Raw genomic sequence first — 21,623 nt, forward strand, 5'->3', positions numbered from 1 at the left:
TGAAAAATAAAAAATTTAAAAAAAAAATAAAAAAAAAGGTCAGTGATTATCTAATTATGGATCCACAAGAGATGGGGGAGATCTTAAATGTTTTTTAAGCTACTTGGTTCGGATGGGAGTCGGAGGAGGAGCTTGGAGAGAGTCGGGCTGTGAGTCGGAGGAGCTTGGTGAAAGTGACAAGAAGGTAAGCTATTAAAGTCGGGGGCTTACCGGGGCTTGGGCCTACTTGGTTCGGCTGGGAGTTGGAGGAGGAGCTTGGAGAGAGTCGGGCTGTGAGTCGGAGGAGGAGCTTGGTGAAAGTGACAGGGTTAATTGGTCAAGGAGCCAATAAAAGGAGTGAAAGGGGAGGGAGCGGCCAGCGAGGAGCGGCTCAGTGAGTAAGCAGGCAAGGAGAAAAGGTAAGCTGAGTTATTTGCCTTTGTATTCAGAGTCATGCCAATAGGGTTAGTGCTCTGTACTGGGTGTCAGATGTGGGAACAATGGGTGACCTCCACCCTCCCAAATGGCCACATCTGCACCAGGTGTACCGAGATGCAGTTACTAAAGGACCAAATTAGGGATATGGAGTTGCAGATTGATGATCTGCGACTTGTAAGGAAGAGTGAGGAGTTAATCGACTCAACTTTCAGGGCAATAAATACTCCAAAACCCGTGTCAGGTAAGTGGGAAACGGTCAGGGGAGGAAAGAAAAATGGAGAGCACATCAGTGACTATTCCATTCAGCAACAGTTATATTGTGTTGGATTCTGCTGAGGGAGATGACCTGACATAAGATGGCCACAGGCACCAGGTCAATGGCAATGAGCCTGGCAGAGTGGTGCAAAAGAACAAAAAAAAGGAGAAATGCAGTAATTATTGGGGATTCCATTGTCGGGGGTACAGACAGGAGGTTCTGTGAGCCAGATAAGTATACTCGCATGGTGTGCTGCCTCTCTGGTGCAAGGGTATGAGATATCACAAATCGGGTCCAAAATATTCTGAGAGGAGAGGGAGAGCAGCCTGATGTCTTGGTACCTGTGGGTACAAATGACATTGACAAGAAAAGGGAGGAGGTAATGAAAAGGGATTACAGTGAGCTGGGACAAAAGCTGAAAGACAGTAACGCTAGGGTGGTGATCTCGGGATTACTACCTGTTCCAAATGCAAGTGATGAAAAGAATGTAAGGATAAGGAAAATGAACGTGTGGCTGAGGGGTTGGTGTTACAAGGTAAGGATTTGGCTTCTTGGACCATTGGGATCTCTTTTGGGGAAGGCATGATCTTTACAAGAAGGACGGGTTGCACCTAAATCCAAAAGGTGTCAACATTTTGGCAAGTATGTTTGGTACAGCAGTGAGGCAAGGTTTAAATAAATTTGGCAGGGGTATGGGAACGTGAGTGATAGGGAAAAGGGTAGGGAAGATAAAATAATGGCCAGGAAAAGTAAAATAGGAAAAGTAATGTTGGGAGGAGAAAGTAAAAAATCAGATGGTGCAGTGAGTTTTTGGGTCAATGATAGTGTTAAGAAAATTACAAAGAAAAATAGTGGGCAGAAAAATCAAAAGAAAAGGTTACAGAAGTCACAAGATATTAAAAGGACAAAGAGCATAAGGGCACTTTATCTGAATGCCCGCAGTATTAGAAATAAGGTTAGTGAACTTGAGGCGCAGATCGGTACCCATGCCTATGATTTGGTAGCCATCACGGAAACATGGCTACAAGGTAACCCTAAATGGGAATTAAACTTTCAAGGGTATCAGGTGGTGCAAAGAGATAGACAGGATGGTAAGGGAGGTGGAGTTGCACACTTAATCAAAGATGAGCTCCAGGCAATAATGAGGGATGATATAAGATCTAAAGCACATAATGTTGAGTCCATTTGGGTAGAGATAAAGAATAACAAAGGGAAAAAATTATTGGTGGGTGTTATCTATCGCCCACCAAATAACAATAGTTCAGTGGCACAGGAAATAAATAGAGAGATAAGTGAGGCATGTAATAATGATATGGCAGTAGTCATGGGGGACTTTAACTTCCACATAGATTGGGAAAATCAAGTTGGTCGTGGGAGTCTGGAAGAGGACTTCATAGAATGCATCCGCGATACCTTTCTTGAGCAGCATGTTAAGGAACTAACAAGAGAAAATGCTCTCCTGCATCTAGTGTTGTGCAATGAGATAGGTAGAATAAATGATGTAATAGTCAGAGACCATCTGGGAAATAGTGATTATAGTATGATTAAATTTTCATTCAGATGGAAGGGGAAATAGTTAGATCTAAAACTAATATATTAAGCTTAAACAGGGGTGACTACCATAGGATGAAGGAAGAATTGGGCAGAGTGGACTGGGAGCACAGGCTAATTGATGAAACAGTTGAGGAACAGTGGAAGATTTTCAAAAAAATATTTTGTAATGCTCAACAAAAATATATTCCGGTCAGGAAAAAGGGCAGCAAGGAAGGGAAAAATCAACCGTGGTTAACAAAGGAAATAGAGTATAAAATTGAAGGCGCAGGTGTACAAAGCTGCAAAGAGCAGTGGGAAACTGGAAGATTGGGAAAACTTTAAGAGACAACAAGGGGTTACGAAGCGGGTAATAAGAAATGGGGAAAAAGGATTATGAAAGTAAATTGGCACAAAATATAAGAACAGAAAGCAAAAAATTTTATAAATCTATAAAACGGAAGAGGGTGGCCAGAGTTAACATAGGACCTTTGGAGGATGAGAAAGGAAAACTGGTAGCAAAAAATGAGGAAATGGCCGAGGCATTGAACAAATATTTTGTGTCAGTCTTCACGGTGGAAGACACGTCCAGCATGCCCAAGTGCGGAGTTAAGGATGCGAATGTTGGGGAGGGCCTTAATAAAATGGTTGTTACAAAGGAAAGGCCAACATGGCCTGTTTCTGCTCCGTAAATGGTTATATGGTTAAGTAGTGATGGAGAAACTAATGGGACTAAAACCAGACAAATCACCTGGTCCTGATGATATGCATCCAAGAGTTCTGAAGGAAATGGTAGAGGTTATAGTTGATGCATTGGTGGTCATAGACCAAAATTCCTTGGATTCTGGGCAGGTCCCGGCAGACTGGAAGACAGAAAATGTCACGCCACTTTTTAAGAAAGGATGTAGGCAGAAGACTGGAAATTATCGGCCAATTAGCTTGACGTCTGTAGTTGGAAAAATGCTTGAAGCTGTCATTAAAGATGAAATAGTGAAACTTTTGGAACGTAAGGGTTCAATCAGGCAGACTCAGCATGGTTTTAGAAAGGGAAGATCTTGTTTGACAAATTTGTTAGGATTCTTTGAGGATATAATGGGTGCGGTGGATAGAGGGGAACAGGTTGATGTTGTATATTTGGATTTCCAGAAAGTCTTTGATAAGGTGCCGCACAAGAGACTTATCAGTAAGGTCCGGGGAAGTATATTGGCATGGATCGTAAATTGGTTGTCTGACAGCAGGCAGAGAGTCTGGATAAGTGGGAGTTTTTCACTTTGGCGGAGAGTGGTAAGTGGGGTGCCGCAGGGGTTGGTGCTAGGCCCACAACTGTTCATCATTTACATTGATGACTTGGAGGAGGGGACAAAATGTGGTGTAGCCAAGTTTGCGGATGACACCAAATTGAGTGGAAGAGCAAATTGTAATGAGGATGTGGAGAGTCTGCAGAGGGATATAGTTAAGCTGGATGAGTGGGCAAATGTCTGGCAGATGGAGTACAATGTTAGTAAGTGTGAGGTTATCCACTTTGGCAAGAAAAATAAAAGAGCTGAATATTATTTAAAGGGTGAAAAACTACAGCATGCTGTTGTGCAGAGGGACTTGGGAGTGCTTGTGCATGAATCGCAAAAAGTTAGGTTGCAGGTGCAGCAGGTTATTAAGAAGGCAAATGGAATGTTGGCCTTCATCACTAGAGGAATTGAATTCAGGAGTCGGGAGATAATGATGCAACTGTATAAGGTACTGGTGAGACCGCACCTGGAGTACTGTGTCCAGTTCTCCATATTTGAGGAAGGATATACTGGCTTTGGAGACGGTCCAGAGGAGGTTTACTAGGTTGATCCCTGGGATGAAGGGGTTGACTTATGATGAAAGATTAAATCGTCTAGGATTGTATTCGCTCGAGTTCAGAAGAAAGAGAGGAGATCTTATAGAAACATATAGGATTATGAAGGGTATGGATAGGATAGATGTAGGAAGGTTTTTTGAGCTGGCCGGAGAAACTAAAACGAGAGGACACAGTCTCAAGATTCGGGGGAGTAGATTTAGGACAGAGATGAGGAAAAATAGTTTTTCCCAGAGAGTAGTGAATGTTTGGAATTCTCTATCCAGGGAAGTGGTTGAAGCTGCTTCATTAAACATATTTAAAATTTGGTTAGATAAATTTTTTACATGATCGAGGAATGGGGGATATGGGGAGAAGGCAGGTAGGTGGAGTTGGGTCATAAATTAGATCAGCCACGATCTTATTGAATGGCGGAGCAGGCTCGATGGGCCATTTTTGGCATACTCCTGTTCCTACTTCCTATGTTCCTATGTTTTCCTACATCTATATTTTCTCAGACACAGGCAAGTGAGATAAAAGAGCGGGGAAGTCATGAACCCAAAACAGATTATAAAGGATGCTATCTTGAAGCAAATTAGGGTAGCTAAATCTCCCCAGGACTTGACAGAATATTCATTTGGATCTTGAGGGAGGCTTGAGCAGGAATTGTAAGAGCCTTGGAGTATGGAATGAGCTGCCAGCTGAGGTGGGGTGTGTGGGTTTGATTTTTGACATTTAAGAGAAGATTGAGTGGGCACATGGATAGGAGGGGCATGGATGGCTAAGGTCCAGATTGATAGGATGAGAATAAATAGTTAAGCACAGTCTCAATGGGCTGAAGGGCCTGTATTTGTGCTGTAATGTTCTATGGAATAGGAATGTTGTCGTATTTTTAAGAGCACTGGCTCCTGGATATTTATGAAGAAAGCTCTTAATGGTATTTTATTATGTCAATTACTTGTATTCACATGGAACAATAGAAGGCACAACTTTTTTTAATAATTTTTTTATTTTTCACACTGTGAACCATATCATCCAAAATATAAACAAATGTTTCTCATTAAATATACACAGTGGCATTTTCTCCCTTTTTTCCCCCTAAGAAGGCACAACTTCTGAGTGCAATCAGAGACAGACAACAAACCCTTAACCTCAGAATGGTTCAGAGAGTGAAGGAACTCCTTTCACTAGGAGTTGTTCCAAAGGATTTAAATTTGGCTTTTCATTCCATCCTTTCTTCCTTGTAATTGCTGTGAAGTTTGTAATTGATCCTGGTTAACATAGAAAATATCAAATGGGCAAGAATGAGAATTACGCTTTCATTTTCTTCCCTTCAGATGAATGAACAGGACAGAACTAGTATTCATGAGGCGATGGAACAGCAGAGCATCTCTATCTCCAAGGCTGGTATTGTGACCTCTCTGCAGGCCAGATGCACAATCATTGCTGCTGCCAACCCTATAGGTGAGAATAATTCTGTAACACGTCTGTACCCAGAACTTAAAATATGACAAGAAAATGGGATGTGATCTAAAATGTGAACATGGAATGTAATGCAAAACATGAGCTACTGGAAGAATTCAATGGGTCAGACAGTATCTGTGGAGGCAAATGGATATTTGATGTTTCTGGTTGAGACCCTTCATCAGGACTGAGTGTAAAGAGTTGAAGGGGAGGGTTGAGACTGGAGCTAGCAAATGATAATCCTTTCCCATTGGGAAAGGGCAGATGATCCAGGAAGAGGAAGTTAACGTGGAGACATGAAAAGGCAGCATATTATCAAAATGTAATCTTTGTTTTAAGAAACTGATGTTATTCGTGAGTAAAACTTATGCCAAGCGAATTGAATACTGAGTGTATTAAGTTTGTGAATGGTTTGTGATGGATTGTGTTCACCTTTCTGTTCACTGGGTTTTTCAAGTTAAATTAATTTCCCTTTGTGACAGTAGAACTAGCACTGAAACTATGGAAGAAAGAAATGGCCATTGATGCCAAAAGTTGGAGATGTAGCTATTGCATCAGTTCTCATGAAAAGTTATTATCCCTAAACATTTTTTATCAACAGAATATCTGTAGCATTTTCTTTTTCTTAATTCCAGATTTCCATCATCTCTCTTGCTTTATTTGAACGAATTGAACTGATGCCGTGGCCAAGCTTTTGCCCATTTAATATGATTCTTCCCTAATCTAATCAATTTGCTCATGTCTCTTTCAGGCAATAAATTGCAGCAAATCGTTATTACAGTTTGCAATTAAATAATTTTGTTTTAGGCAGTGTCTTGACATTTTTTAGGAAACAATTTAAATTTTTATGTTAATGGAAATTGGTTGATTTCAGTCCAGATATACATTTGACAAAGATATTAAAATTACTGACAAATTGTTTTAACTGTTTAAGTGACATAAAGTCAACGTGCCTGAATGTTGTAATTATTGATACAGGTCACTACCCAATGGCAAATTCTGAAGGTTACAGGGACAAAATTTGTATGGTTTTAGACCAGTTTATCTCAATGTTTGATTTGTCCTGATTAATAAATTTTGAGGTATAATGTGATTTTTTTTTTATATGGATCGTCAAGGCTAAATCTTTGGTGATGAGATTAATGTCCAACTATTTGGTGAAGTGACTGTGACGGAGTAGAAATCCTGGCTAAGTTATTATAGAATTGGAGGGGGAAGAACCTTTTTGCTTTGGATATTTGGAGTATTTTTGAGTCATTTTGAATTCATGTAATGGGGTCCACTTCCAAAACGTCCATTTTAAATCATAATTGATCTCTATGTTGCTATACTTGTTGATTTTTGACTGTTTTTAAAAAAATTCTAAATCCTATTGCATGAAACAGCCATAAATGCTCCTAGCTGACATTCGATATATTCAACAAACATTACAGTGAGAACTTTACTGGAATAATCTTGAGAAATTAATTATTTTGTTTCATTCAGGTGGTCGATATGATCCATCTTTAACCTTTGCAGAGAATGTGGACCTCTCAGAGCCTATTGTATCCAGATTTGATATTCTTTGTGTTGTTAGAGACACAATTGATGCAGTTCAGGTATGAATACATAATTGTCAAAAAAATTATCACAGTCTTAATTTTGTGTTTTGGCTGTATTGTTTATAAATCCATTTTATATATTGGCTGTGTTAGAGTATTGCTTTAAAAACAAAAATACTGGAGGAACTTGGCAAGTCTCGCAGCGTTCATGGGAGGTAAAAATATTTCACCGACGTTTCAGGCCTAAATCCTTTTTCAAGGTATATTTAAAAAGTAGGCTATATTAAAAGGCTGGTGAAAAGAGAAGAATGGGAGGGGAGGAGTACAGACTGACAGACAAAAGTTGTTAATTAGATATGAGGATAGGAGAGAGGAAAGGGCAGAATTGATTAGAGGAGGGAGGTTGTTTTTGGTTCTGTGAAAGGAGAAAGACGGAAAAGTGGTGGGCGAGAGGTAGAGGAAAGGAGATATGGGGAAAGAAGGGGGGTGGGTGGTGGTGTAGAATGTGAATGGAAACCAGAGAAGTCTATGTTAATGCCATCCAGTTGGAGGGTGCCCAGACAGAATGAAGTATTATTCCTCCAATTTGGAGATAGTCTCAGTCTGGAAGTGCATGAGACCATAGGCAGACATGTTGACTTGGAAAGGGGAATTAAAATGCTCCACTCAAGAGTGTTGCTTTCCATCCTCAGCACACTTTTCCAGTTGACGTGGCCAGTGTTTTCATTATACATTCTTTCCAACATTTATTTTGGGTATTGAAAGTTGTTTTTTTAAAAATGGAAATTAGTTTTCCTATGTTGGGAAAATTTAAGGGTATGGAATGTAACCTGAAAATTAAGTTGTTTTCTACACCATTTAGTTGTCGAGTTGTGAAGGGGAGGGAGATAGGATAGCAGAGGCAGAGAGGAGGGAAAAAAAGCCAAATATCAGTTTACGTTTTTAAGTTTGTTTTACTAGACTTTATTAGTTAATAAGTCAAAACAGGTAGGTAACAAAAGTCTATTCTTTCATGAAGGGCTCAAGCCTGAAACATTGGTATGTATCTTTATCTTTGCTATATAAAGTACATTGTTTGATCTGAGTTTCTCCATCATTGTTTTTACTTCAGTCATGATGTCTGCAGACTTTCGCATTTTATTCCATGTTGATCAAGCTCTTGTGGTTCTTCAGAGCAAATTATTACATATTTTATCTCTTGCAGCACTTGTTGAAAGTGTTGATCATCCCATTAGAAGTAGAGAAATTTAATAGTGGGCTTATTTGTTACTGCAATTTTGTTATATAGTGCCTTTTAATGTAATTTTTAAAAAACCCAATGTCTTTCCTAATCTCTTGTCTGATAAGATGGCAGAACATATCAGAGCAATTCTTTGAAGAGATTTTAAGCAATATTAGAGGAGCAGATAGTTTTGAGGGAAAGCAGATTCCAAAGCTCAGGACAAGAGCAACTGAAGTTCTCTCTGTCTGGTAGAAGTGAAGTAAATTAACATGAGCAGATGAGAGACTGAAGAGTTTTGAGCAGAGGGCTTTGAATGGGAAGGTTGCAAGTATTGTTTTGAACACTGCATAATTTCTTGCTTAGTACCACCAGAATAATATGCCATCCTTTTTCCAGTTTCACTATTAGTAGGCTTTCTTGGCTGTTAACAGTTGTATACTTGTCACCCATCACCCTTAGGATGAACTATTGGCTCGCTTTGTTGTGGCCAGTCACATCAGAAACCACCCAAGCAATAAAGAGAGTGTGAATGAAGAGCTAGACGAAACTAGCCTGCCAAACACCTTTGGTGTGGATCCAATTCCACAGGAACTGCTGAAGAAATACATCATTTATGCCAAAGAGAGAGTGCATCCCAAGTTGAATCAGATGGATCAAGACAAAGTAGCGAAGATGTACAGTGACCTCCGAAAGGAGTCAATGGTAAGAGAAGAATTTGATACATGATGCTCTCTGCACAACCTTGTAACCAATGGATTAGCAGTGGAGATCTGATCAGCATTTCCTCAACTATTTTTTCACCCAAGTTCATATTTACTGTCGCATGTGCAAGCTACAGTGAGAAAGTATGTTTTGCGAGTTGTCCAACTGAGGCCACCCACGCATTGTACACCAATTAATAACAATACGTAGTGCAGAGCTTCAGTTGAAGTAGGTTATAGATGACATAATTTTGCTAATGTGATGTTCTCTTGTGGATCTGAATAGGGTGAGAAAGAAGCTGTTCTTGAATCTGGTGTTGCATGATCTCGCTCAGGAATGTTCTTCCCAATAGGAGTAGAGTGAGGTGTGCATAGCTGGGTGGAATATGTTGGCTGTTTTTCAAAGCAGGAATAAGTATAAATGGAGGGTAAGAGAGTTTATGCGATGGTCTGAGCTGTGTTTGCAACACTCTGCGGTTTCTTCCAGCATAGCAGTTCACATATTACTCAGTGATGTGCCCTGTCAGAATAATTTTGATGGTGCATCTGTAGACTTTTTGAGGGATGCCAGGGACATAAGAAATTTCATCAGGTTTCTGATGAGAAAGTACTGGGGCTGGTGTGTTTCTTTGGCTGAGACACATCATTGGAGATGTTTAGATCCAGGAACTTGAAAGGATATGGAAACATGACAACTCCTTCCCCTGTCCCACAATTGCAACTCAGCTTGAAAACATTAGCCCCTTTCACACTAAATTGGCTGTTCAGTGTCCCAGAATAGGAATGAGGGTTTGGATTTTCACACTTGACCACTCCTCACTGGGACATTGAATGCTTTCACACTTGCCAGGAGCCATCCCCAGGTTTAGGACTGTTCTACCTCCTACTTACGACATCATGATACATCGAGCAATGGTGGATCTGCCCTAAATCCTGATCAATGTATTAATTATAACATAATTAAGCTTTATGAGCCTTTCAGCCCCTATTGTTGTGCTGACTTGTAGACACCTTTACAAGGGGCCATGGGAAAGCTAACAATAAATACCAATACCAGTCAATTTTTAAGCAGGGTGGAAAAGTTTGTAGTTCTCTCGCACACAATTTATGCAGTGTGGGAAAGTTGGTAGTGCTATCGCGTACAATTTATAAATACTGCTTGGGGAGAGGAGCGATGGCAGACCTGCCCTCCCAGAATGCTGTGCAGCAGAGTAAGGGCTGTGTGCACAGCTGCATGCACAGAGCACTCATGGGGGGGGGGGGGATATTTCTTTGTCGCACAGCATTCTGGGAAGTCGGGTCCGCCATCGCTTTTTACCACGGTGTTTATAAATTCTGCGCTATAGTGCAACTAACTTTCCCACACTGTTTAAAAAGTGTCCACTATTGCTATTTATTTTCTCTCAACCCCTCTGTGACTTTCCCACACCAAAGTTTTGTACCTTCATTTTAATCTTCTTTTAAGTTCCTTCACTCGCACAAAAAACTTGGGTCATTTCAATCCCACAATGTAATTGCACGTTCTACATTTGCCTGATTCCGACGCCAGGGATTGTACTAGGGATCGAGATCTAGTGTGAGATGATGTCATCTGATGCCCACATTGAGACAATTTTCCTTTCACACTAGACACTTTAAAGGTCAGTTGGACGTTGATTCCTGGCACCACTTGCAAGTATGTAAAGGGCTAAATTTTTAAATCTTATTTACTTCCCTTTATGAAAAACATGAATGAATTAGCTCCTACAAACTTGAGGTGTTCATTTCAGATGCTAACTAGTTGAGAAAAATTGTATCCTTTCGTTATTTCTGTCCATTGGTTCTCAAGCTTTCTGTTGGCTCTTCGGGGGAAAAAAAAATTCTTAACATTCCTATTAGCAATGTTAACTCTACCAGAAGTTATGCAACTTGCTGTTATGTGGAATAGTTGATATAAATTGCATTGATGCATTGGAAAGATCACAGGGCTGTGGCTGTAGATAAAAGGGAAGCATTCCCATTAGCAAATCATTCAAGGAAAGTTCTTGGAGCCTTAAAGAAAATTTGGTTAGGCCCATGAAAGAGAATAATTTGCAGGACTATTAGGAAAGGTCAAGTGGGGTTTTTTTTTTTGGAACGGCAAGCAGTAACTAATAAAATAACTGGGCTCAGTCTTATGCATTCAACCATTTTCATTCTGTGGGGTATTTGGCTGCCTTTTGTCACTGAGACAGAAGCTTAGAATAAGATATTTTGACTGACATGTAAATCTTTGAGATTCTGTATCCCTGATGTCTTTGGATGCTCAGTCATTGGGCTAATTTCAAAGCTGAGATGGGTAATGTTTGGATGCACAAAATAAGAGACATACTAACCTAATCAGAATGTGGGTGAGAGGTTGTGGGACTTTTTTATGCTGAGTAATCTGTTATTGCATCTTCTCAGGCTACAGGCAGTATTCCTATAACAGTGAGACATATTGAGTCTATGATCCGCATGGCAGAAGCACATGCTCGCATTCATTTGAGAGACTATGTGGTGGAGGATGATGTCAACATGGCCATTCGGGTTATGCTGGAGAGCTTCATCGACACACAGAAATTTAGTGTCATGAGGAGCATGAGGAAGGTAATTCGTTGGATTAGTCAAAGGGAGTTGAAATAAAAGGCATGGGAGTGGGTTTTTTTTTGGCACTTGTTACTGCTAAGAAACTGGAAACCTGATATATTTGCTTGATATTGGATGGGTATCAAAGATCGCTCAATCCTTGAGATTTTTTAACTGGGTGTTGTCATGTTTAACCCAATAGTTCTCTGCAAGAGGCAACCTGTGTGTATGTTCTATTCACAAGTAAATAGAGGCAGATATAGATACCAAATTATAATGCCTATTCCACTATTTAATATAATCATAGCTGATAAAAATGCTTTCTGAATACAGATATCCTCAGCTATCTGAAAGTAGATCATTCCTTTGAAACCTTTCATTGGCCAAAATGGCGTAAAACGAAGAAGCAATTGCCATTAATTTGTATGGGGAAAAATCTTTTGAGCGTTCCCAGACCCACTGCCCCGCGCTCTCCTGACAGCCCGTTAAATGCTATTTTCGCTTTTTGCCTTTTTTCGTAAAAGCAAATCCTCTTTTGATTTAATTCTGTTACCACAAAAGGTACTAATGTAGGTATTTCGTAAAAGCAAAGTGGCATAAATCGAACTTTTGAAAAGCGGTGGATACCTGTACTAATGAACCATTGCAGAGCATGCTAATTCTTTATTAGCACCAATACAACCATTAATTACTAGAAACTATTTTGGTATAGAGTTCTTCATCTCATTTCAAATGGATGCAGATCTGTAATGCTCTGCTACTGACTGCCTTCCTGAATTGCAGACATTTCCACATTCTCGGGACTTTTTGGGGCAGTGGATGATACCATTTATTTTAATTAAAGCAATTCTGCGACCTTTGGTTCAGTTGCCTGTATGAATCTCAGTAATGGTGTTTTATGCCTTGATGTTGCAGTCTCTTTAAAAAAAAAAAAAAAATTGCATCTCATTGTGGATTCTTCTGGTTGCTTTTTGGGGACATTTGGGGAAAGTTGGATTGAAATAACACATTTATTATGCTTTAGGATTGTGATGGAGTGAATTCCATCAGGATAGATTAAAATTGAAGTAAAAGGTTTTGCTTTTGGGGTAAAGATTTTCATTTTCTGCTTCATTTTGCTTCTTAACAAACTGAATTTTCGGACAAGAGAATGTGTAGCCTCAGCAAACACATATTTTCCTATTGATACTTTCCTCAGACATTTTCACGGTATTTGACATTCAAACGTGACAATAATGAGCTGCTGCTGTTCATTCTGAAGCAATTGGTGGCTGAACAGGCCACTTATCAGCGCAACAGATATGGAGCACAACAGGACATAATCGAAATTCCAGAAAAGGATTTGATTGAAAAGGTAAGAAAACCTAATTGGAAAAAATTCAACTAATTTTTAACATAATTTTTTTTAATTTTAAAATGTTAATTTTAGATCTGACTTTCCAATTCATAAAAGGAATTGTCTCTAGGATCATCCTAAAGTGCCTTTTTAATTATATAAGTATTGTTGAATATAAAACAAAATACCTGAATGGGCAAACAGAATGTCTGGCAAGAGAAAGAGAATAACCTTTTTCAGGTATATTTTTAATCTTCAAGTTAATAAAGTTTTGTTTCTCCATCCAAAGGCTTCCTGACTTGGAGTATTTTTTTTCCAGTTTGTTCAGCATTTTTGCTTTTTCATTTGCAAAGCATTTTGTCTTGTATTAAATACCAGAAAAGTCACAGCTTCAGTGCCTGCTGAGGTTTCAATTGGTAATCTTGGCAAGGCAGCAAAAGAGAATGACCTCTGAGACTTGAGTAAAGCTGTTTTGTTACTTGTGGTAAAAACTAGATGCACTTGATGAACGTGCGGGTATAATCCCCATCTACATGGCGTGTACACATTTCAGGAATGCATAATTGGGAGCATGTAAAAGACAAAGTAACAGTGTTGTTGGGGGGGGGGCGTGGGGAATGGACAAAGTCAGAAAGGCTAAAGGATGATTTTACATTGACCAGTGTCCATCTGATGAGTACATCATTGTGTTTAAGAAGCGTGAGTCTGCTGCTTTGTTGTGTGACTTGTCTCAGAATTTGAACAGCCATGTATTTTAACAACCTTCCACACTTCTGAAGCTTTTGACTTGATCAAGTTGAAGCAGTCATTGGTTTTTGAAATAATGTTGATAGTTAATCTTTACAGATTGAAGGACTAAATCAGAATTTCTACTAAAATTGATTCAATACAGCAGAAGTTTTAATGTAATGCCACAAGAGGTCACCATAGTACATGAATGTTATCTGCAACCTAAAATAAATGCAGTGTATTAAAATGCCGCATGTTTGGTTGAAGTCATGGAAATAGAAGCTGATTTTTTTTGGTGGGGGGGTGCAGGCCAAATAATGAGGAATTGAAGTGGTAAAATGGAATGTGTTGATTTCAGGACAATTGTGTACACTTAATAAATTTCTTTACTGTTATACAGTCACAGCATCTCATCATCGGTGACAACTTTAAAGAGCTATTCCATTATTTCTTCTTTCATTCACCCCCCTTCATTTATTTACTGATCCTTTTCTGAAAGTTGTGAATGAATCTCCTTCCATCAGTCCTCCCATGCACCTCTCAATAACTTGCCGGACATTTTAAAAGCTTTGCTAATTTTGATTATCTTGGTATTTGTCAAATTTGTACTCTATTGAAAATTTATTCAGGAGATATCGCCATTACTGGCAAGCACAGTTCATTGTCCATCCACAATTTTGTTTAAGATAAATGAGCTTTAAACTTGCTCCCTAGATAGTTGACTCAAGCAGTTTTCAAATTATCTAACTTTGGTGTGGAGATGGTGTTGCTTGTACACCTTTGCTTCTCACTAGTAATTGTTTCACAGTGATTGTTGAAGAATCTATGGCATTTTGCTGCACTGCCTTTGGAGATTCTGCACACTCCAGCCAGCCTCATGAGAGATGGGCTGGATGTTTGGGATAAGAAATTAGGGGGCAGTCAAATGTGGCTGATCAAAGTGAGTCTTTTCTGCCAAAAATGAATCAGGTCAGTGATATTGAATGTTGGGGAAGTGGTCAGAGTCTACCTTAATTCATGGCTGTGTGGTTCTGGCATGAATGATAATTGTCATATCAGATCAAGCCTGAATGTTGATAACGGCCTTTTTCATACTCTCCCTCTTTCTCTTGTACTTCTGCACTCTATCCCCCCCCCCCCATTAACAACCAGTTAAAATTGCTTCAGTTCAACTGTTAAATTTAACAGTTCTTCTAGTTCTGTTTGTCGTGGAATCTTTACCTGTGTTCAGGTAACATGACTCCATCCATTTTCTTTTAAACAAGGTGTAATGACTATGACAAGCTCGCAAGAGTGGTTTTGTTACAAGTGGATGAAACAGATTACAAATTATTTCAGGACTGTTATTTCTAGTACAGTCCAAATCTGATTATCCAATTTTTAAATAAAAAAATTTGGATAAGCGAGGATATCCGAACCAAATTAGAAATCCTCATTTATCCAAATTTTTTTTCGGAGCTGAACTGACATCACAGGTTAGAAAAAAAATTCACCCGACATGAAATTAGAACGACAATTGCCCTTGTTTTAGGTAACTCCAACCCCTTTCTCTTTCCATTTCTTCTTCACCTTCCCCTACTGACTTTTCTCTCCAAATCTCCCTCTCAAACTGCGTGCCACTGCCTCCCAGCTGCAAGTGGTCGGAAGAATCCCTTGTCCCAGTGACATCAAGGAGAGTGGCTTCCAAGGCAGGACTGGACCTCATGCTCAGAGGTCTTCCCTCCTTCCCTCCTCGCCACAATGGAGCTCTTGACACCAAACCCTCTCCTCAGCTCTGTGGGTGTGTGTGCGCGCGCGAACACCGTACACGGTAGGCTTAGGGGAGAATTCAGAGTCAGGACTTGGGCATCAGGAGCTCCAGTGACTGGTCACCAGTAAGTGTTCCACTGAAGCCTCCCTGGGGATTAGTGGCAGTGGTTGGGAGGTCTCAGTGATTGGCAGCAGCATTGCAGCCAGCATTTTTTTGGTAAGAATTAAACATTTTAATGCTTTAAAAATCCTTCCCTTTGTTGTTGTGGATTCTGGGCTGTTCTTAAAAGTGACTAGTTCTCTAAAAAACCGTTTATTTGACATAGGCCCCATCCTGACCGTTTTGGATCATCAGTGTTGTACTGTCCATCAAAATTGTGGGGTGGTTTTAGGGTGGTGGGACAAATTTCATTTGTGTTTTTCAATCTACCCTGATTGCACAATTACTAGTCATATTAAAGCTTGAAATTGGATCATTATTATTCCATTCCTGAACAATTGTGAACTGCTTGTTCACTGAGGCATCTTGTTTGTTTAAAGGTTTTCCTGGATTGCTGACCTTGAATTGGCTCGTTTTTATTTGCAGGCACGTCAGATCAACATTCACAACATGTCTGTATTCTATGAAAGTGATCTCTTCAGAATTAACAAATTCACTCATGACTTACAAAGGAAGCTAATTGTGCAGCAGTTTTAATTTTTTTTAAATGAAAGAAGACTGAAGAGGCTATTGGAATTAAGAGACTGTTAATGTGTCCCTGACCCAGATCAGCATTTTTGGACCATCACAAAAAATGCAGGGTGGGTTAAAGATGAAAACTGTATTTCATCTTACCAAAAATCTGTTTCATTTAATAAACTCCATTTTGTTTATGCCATCCTTTTAAGATTCTAATTCTGTCAACAAATATCTGCATTTTGACAGATTTTTGTAAGAGTCCTGTCACATTACCTGAAGATTTTACTTTAGATTGACATTATTTCCCTGACCATAGTGCTCCTTTTATTTGATTGTATAATTGAAATTAGGTGTATATTCTCTGACCTTTGTAACAATGATAACTAATAAAGAAAGGTATTTTGCAATTTTCTTTGTTCTTTGACCATTTTTAACAATTTATCTTGGCTTCCAATTTTAGCCTTGTGCACCATTCTAGATTTGTTCTGCCTGACCCTTGGTATGCCTCGATCTTGTGTATTCATTCTACCACTTTTCACATGCTCCCTAAAGTGCATCAGTGACCAAGCAATTTGTCATGTCATCTCATCTGTGTCAACATTTGCATGCCAACCCTCTGTGAAACATGGAAAGTGCTGCAGAAATTAATCAGTGCTGTTTGACTTGGTTGGGAGAAATGTTTCTCGGATAACTTCATGGTGAAGCAACCAGACATTTAAAACTCAGGTGAGGGCTGCCATTTCAAACTGCCTTTGAAATACAGCTTTTGATTTCCTGTTCCTCATTATCTGTGTGTGTGTCTACATAAAGTTGTCCGTACTATTTCGTTTTTTGCTTGACCAGATGGAATAGCTTGCAGTTTTTTTTAAACTGGGGATTTATTTCCATTGCAAAAAGTTGCATTGCTTTGCAGATCAAGAATCAATCACCTTCTGAGAAGTGCAAATGGAAAGGAGCCAGAAGGCAAACTATCATTTGTGAATTTGATTGGCATTCAGTTTTCTATCATGTGTGATCTACAGATGCTGGTTTTCTAGAATTCTCCAGCATGATTGAAGAAAATCATATTTCTTGAATATTTTAAATTTTCTAAGAATCCTAGAACATTATTACAAACATCCTATAAATAGTATTTAAAAATTACTCATCTGATTTTCCAAATCTCACCACCTCCCCCCCACAACTGCTAACATTTATATAAAAAAAACAATTGTTGAAAAAAGAAGGGGTGTTTGAGCATGCCTTTGTTAATTAGTCCATATCTTGATATTCAGGAATTCAATACAATTAACTAACTATATTATTTAAACCTTTGCAGGGAAATTAATTATATCCTTAAGCCAGTATTATTCAATTAAGTTTGCCATATTTTAACAAACACATCATATTTCTTGTTAAGATTATGTTATCTTTTCCAGGGGGGCACAACTTTATATTTCCATATTCCAGCGAGTAATAAGTCGGGGGGAGTCGGACTTCTGTTACAGCTCTACATTTCATGACTACCACTAGTACAATCCTCACGAACTCTATTTGATATTTTGTGCCAAGAACCATAAGATTCCTCAATCAATACAGTTCCGGTTCCAATGGAAATCCATTTCTATAATTTTTGTCAAAATTTCTGCCAAGTCATACTGAAAGGATCTTACTTCCCCGCATAGCCAGGTTGAATGTATAAATGTTCCAACCTCTATACCACATCTAAAGTCAGGAATTTCAGATTTTAAACAGTATAATTTTTGCAGTGTAATGTATAATTTGATGCATAAAATTGTACCAATCTGCATCTGACAATAATTGTCATATTATCAGAGCACAATTTTAACTAATTTTGTTCTTTTTTTTAATTTTTTTTTATTTTTCACATTATGAACCATATTGACCAAAATACACAAACATTTCCCTCTTGAATATACACAGTGTCATTTTCTCGCCTTTTTCCCCCCTCCCTTCACTCCCTCCTTCCCACCCCCTCCCCACCCACTAAACGTTCAACATATATGATGCATTAAACCCATTAAACAATGTCATCACACAATGAAAATAAATAAGAAAATTGTGTCATCTACTTTTACACACTGGGTCAGTTCATTTCGTCTTCTCATTCTGTCATTTTAGGTGGTGGAGGTCTGCGGTAGGACTTCTCTGTTGTGTTCCATGTACGGTTCCCAAATTTGTTCGAATACTTTGATGTTATTAAATTATGTTATTTTTTCTAATGGAATACATTTATTCATTTCTATGTACCATTGCTGTACTCTCAGGCTATCTTCTGAATTTCAGGTTGACATTTTTTTGCTACAGCTAAGGCTATCATAATAAATCTTTTTTTGTGCTTCATCCAAATTGAGGCCAAGTTCATTACTTCTTATATTACTTAGAAGAAAGATCTCTGGATTTTTTGGTATGTTATTTTTTGTGATTTCATTTAATACCTGATTTAGATCTTCTCAAAACTTTTCCACTTTAATAAAACACCAGGAGAGGATGGATTCCCAATAGAATTCTATAAAACATTTAAAGATTTATTAATTCCTCCCCTCCTGGAAGTAATCAACCAGATTGACAAAACACAAAGCTTACCAGATTCATGTAAAACAGCAATAATTACAGTAATACCAAAGCAAGGGAAAGATCCACTCGCACCAGCGTCATATAGACCAATATCATTACTTAACACAGATTATAAGATAATAGCTAAACTATTAGCAAACAGATTAGCAGATTATGTACCTAAAATGGTAAATCTAGACCAAACTGGATTTATTAAAAAAAGACGCACAACAGACAATATTTGTAAATTTATTAACTTAATTCATGCAGTAGAAGGGAGTAAAGCGCCAACAGTAGCAGTTGCTTTAGACACAGAGAAGGCCTTTGACAGAGTAGAATGGAATTATTTATTCAAAGTATTGCAAAAATTCACTTTACCAGAGAAGTATATTAATTGGATTAAAGCATTATATAAGGGGCCATTGGCGAAAGTGACAGTAAATGGATATATATCAAAGCAATTTAACTTAAACAGATCAACAAGGCAGGGATGCCCACTATCACCCTTATTGTTCGCGTTAGCTATAGAACCACTAGCAGAATTGATAAGAACAGAAAATAACATAAAAGGGATAAAAATAAAAGACAAAGAATATAAAATCAGTTTATTTGCGGATGATGTTATAATATACTTAACAGAACCAGAACTATCAATAAAAGAATTATATAAGAAATTGAAGGAATATGGAGAAGTGTCGGGTTACAAGATTAACGTAAATAAAAGTGAAGCAATGCCAATGAATAATGCGAATTTCTCAAAATTTAAGAAGGCATCACCATTCAGATGGCAAATGCAAGCAATAAGATACCTAGGTGTACAAATAAACAAAAATCTCGGCCAACTATATAAACTCAATTATTATCCACTAATGAAAAAATTACAGGGCGATTTAGAGCATTGGAAAGATTTACCATTAACACTAATAGGAAGGATAAACTGTATTAAAATGAACATTTTCCCAAGGATATTATACCTATTTCAGGCATTGCCAATACACTTGACAGAGAAATTCTTCAAGGAGTTAAAGAAAATAATAAGGAAATATTTATGGAAAGGGGGGAAACCGAGGATAGCACTAGATAAATTAACAGAATGGTATAAACAAGGAGGCTTACAACTGCCAAACTAAAAATTATTATAGAGCCGCACAATTAAGATACCTATCAGATTTTTACCAAACAAGGGAAAAGCCAGATTGGACTAGATTAGAACTAGATAAAATAGGGGAAAAGATACCTGAACACATATATAAATGGGATGAAAAATTGGTACAACGTAGGAGTTCTCCAGTATTACATCATCTGCTCAATATTTGGAAGAAGATGCATGTAGAAAGGAATAAAACAAATTACCAAAACCAATAATGACGCAAAATCAGTTACTCCCTTTTACAATAGATAACCTTTCCTTTAGAGAATGGGAGAAAAAAGGGATCAAAAGAATAGAAAATTGTTTTTCAGGAAATAGATTATTATCCTTTGAACAAATGCAAGATAAATATAACTCAAGATACAGTGCTGGCATATTACAAATTGAGATCCTTCTTGAAGGACAAATTAGGAAGCAGTCTGAGGTTACCAGAAGGAAGTAACTTTGAATATGTGATTACAGATACAATGATAATCAAAAGATTTATAACAAATATGTATATTAAACTGCAAGAAAAGGAGAATGAGGAAACAAATGGTAAAACTAAACAAAAATGGAAACAAGATCTAAACAAAGAATGAAACATGGGAAAAGCTATGCTCCGGAACTATGAGAAATACAATAAACACGAGGTTACGCATGATACAATATAATTGGTTACACAGGCTATACACCACGCCCCAAAAGTTAAATAAATGGGACCCAACAGTATCTGACAGATGTTTTCGTTGTAAAAAAGAAATAGGAACAACAATTCATGCAATCTGGACATGTGAGAAAGTAGAAAAATTTTGGGAAGATCTCAATCAGATATTAAATAAAATTACAGAAAACAATATACCAAAAAACCCAGAGATCTTCCTCCTAAGTAACATAAAAAACAAAGAATTTGGACTTGATTTGGATGGTGCACAAAAAAGATTTGTTAAGATAGCTCTAGCTGTAGCAAAAAAATGTATTATGTCAACCTGGAAATTGGAAGATAATTTGAGAATACAACAATGGTATATAGAAATGAATAAATGTATTCCATTAGAAAAAATAACATATAGTTTAAGAAATAATATTGAAATATTTGAACAAATATGGGAGCCATACATGAAACACAATAGAGAAAACCTACCGGGGACATTTATCACCTAAATTAACGAAAGGAGAAGGAAATGAAAAGAATTGACTCAGTGGAATTTCTTGTTTATTTTTATTGAATGACAACATTGTTTGACTGGTTTAATGTATCTTAGATTTTGTACTTTAAATGAATGGGGGGGGAGGTTGGGAGGGTTTGAATGGGGGGGGGAGAAAATGACACTATATATTTGAAAAGGAAAATGTATGTATCTTGGTCAATGTGGTTTATGGTGTGAAAAATAAAAAATTTAAAAAAAAACTTTTCCACTTACATGCCCAAATTGCATGTACTGTTGTTCCCGATTCCTTCTTACAGCGAAAACATCTGTTTGATACTGTTGGGTCCCATTTATTTAACTTTTGGGGCGTGGTGTATAGCCTGTGTAACCAATTATATTGTATCATTCGTAACCTCGTGTTTATTGTATTTCTCATAGTTCCGGAGCATAGCTTTTCCCATGTTTCATTCTTTGTTTAGATCTTGTTTCCATTTTTGTTTGGGTTTACAGCTTATTACCTTGTTCTCTTTCCCTTGCAGTTTGATGTGCATGTTTGTTATAAATCTTTTAATTATCATTGTGTCTGTAATCACATATTCAAAACTGCTTCCTTCTGGTAACCTCAGCCTGCTTCCCAATTTGTCCTTCAAGTAGGTTTTCAATTGGTGGTATGCAAACATTGTACTGTGAGTATTACCATATTTGTACTTCATTTGTTCAAAAGATAATTTATTTCCCAAAAAACAATTTTCTATTCT

General features: G+C 37.9%; 1 protein-coding gene across 3 annotated transcripts in view; it reads left to right on the top strand.

Annotated features, from left to right (window-relative positions):
* The window catches only part of mcm2 (minichromosome maintenance complex component 2), a 50,216-nt gene extending 33,780 nt beyond the window's left edge, over positions 1–16,436 (top strand). For 2 of the 3 annotated variants that reach the window (XM_069936274.1, XM_069936276.1), the window contains 6 exons: positions 5,360–5,486; positions 6,972–7,084; positions 8,709–8,951; positions 11,375–11,557; positions 12,735–12,890; positions 15,937–16,436. In XM_069936274.1, the coding sequence (XP_069792375.1) occupies positions 5,360–5,486; positions 6,972–7,084; positions 8,709–8,951; positions 11,375–11,557; positions 12,735–12,890; positions 15,937–16,047 (933 nt within the window). In that variant the 3' untranslated portion in view covers positions 16,048–16,436. The remainder of the gene's footprint in view (positions 1–5,359; positions 5,487–6,971; positions 7,085–8,708; positions 8,952–11,374; positions 11,558–12,734; positions 12,891–15,936) is intronic. The other variant, XM_069936275.1, reaches the window with a different exon arrangement.
* Positions 16,437–21,623: the final 5,187 nt, after the last annotated feature.

This window comes from Narcine bancroftii, chromosome 5 (genome assembly GCF_036971445.1).
Source record: "Narcine bancroftii isolate sNarBan1 chromosome 5, sNarBan1.hap1, whole genome shotgun sequence".
Classification (NCBI taxonomy): Eukaryota; Metazoa; Chordata; class Chondrichthyes; order Torpediniformes; family Narcinidae; genus Narcine; species Narcine bancroftii.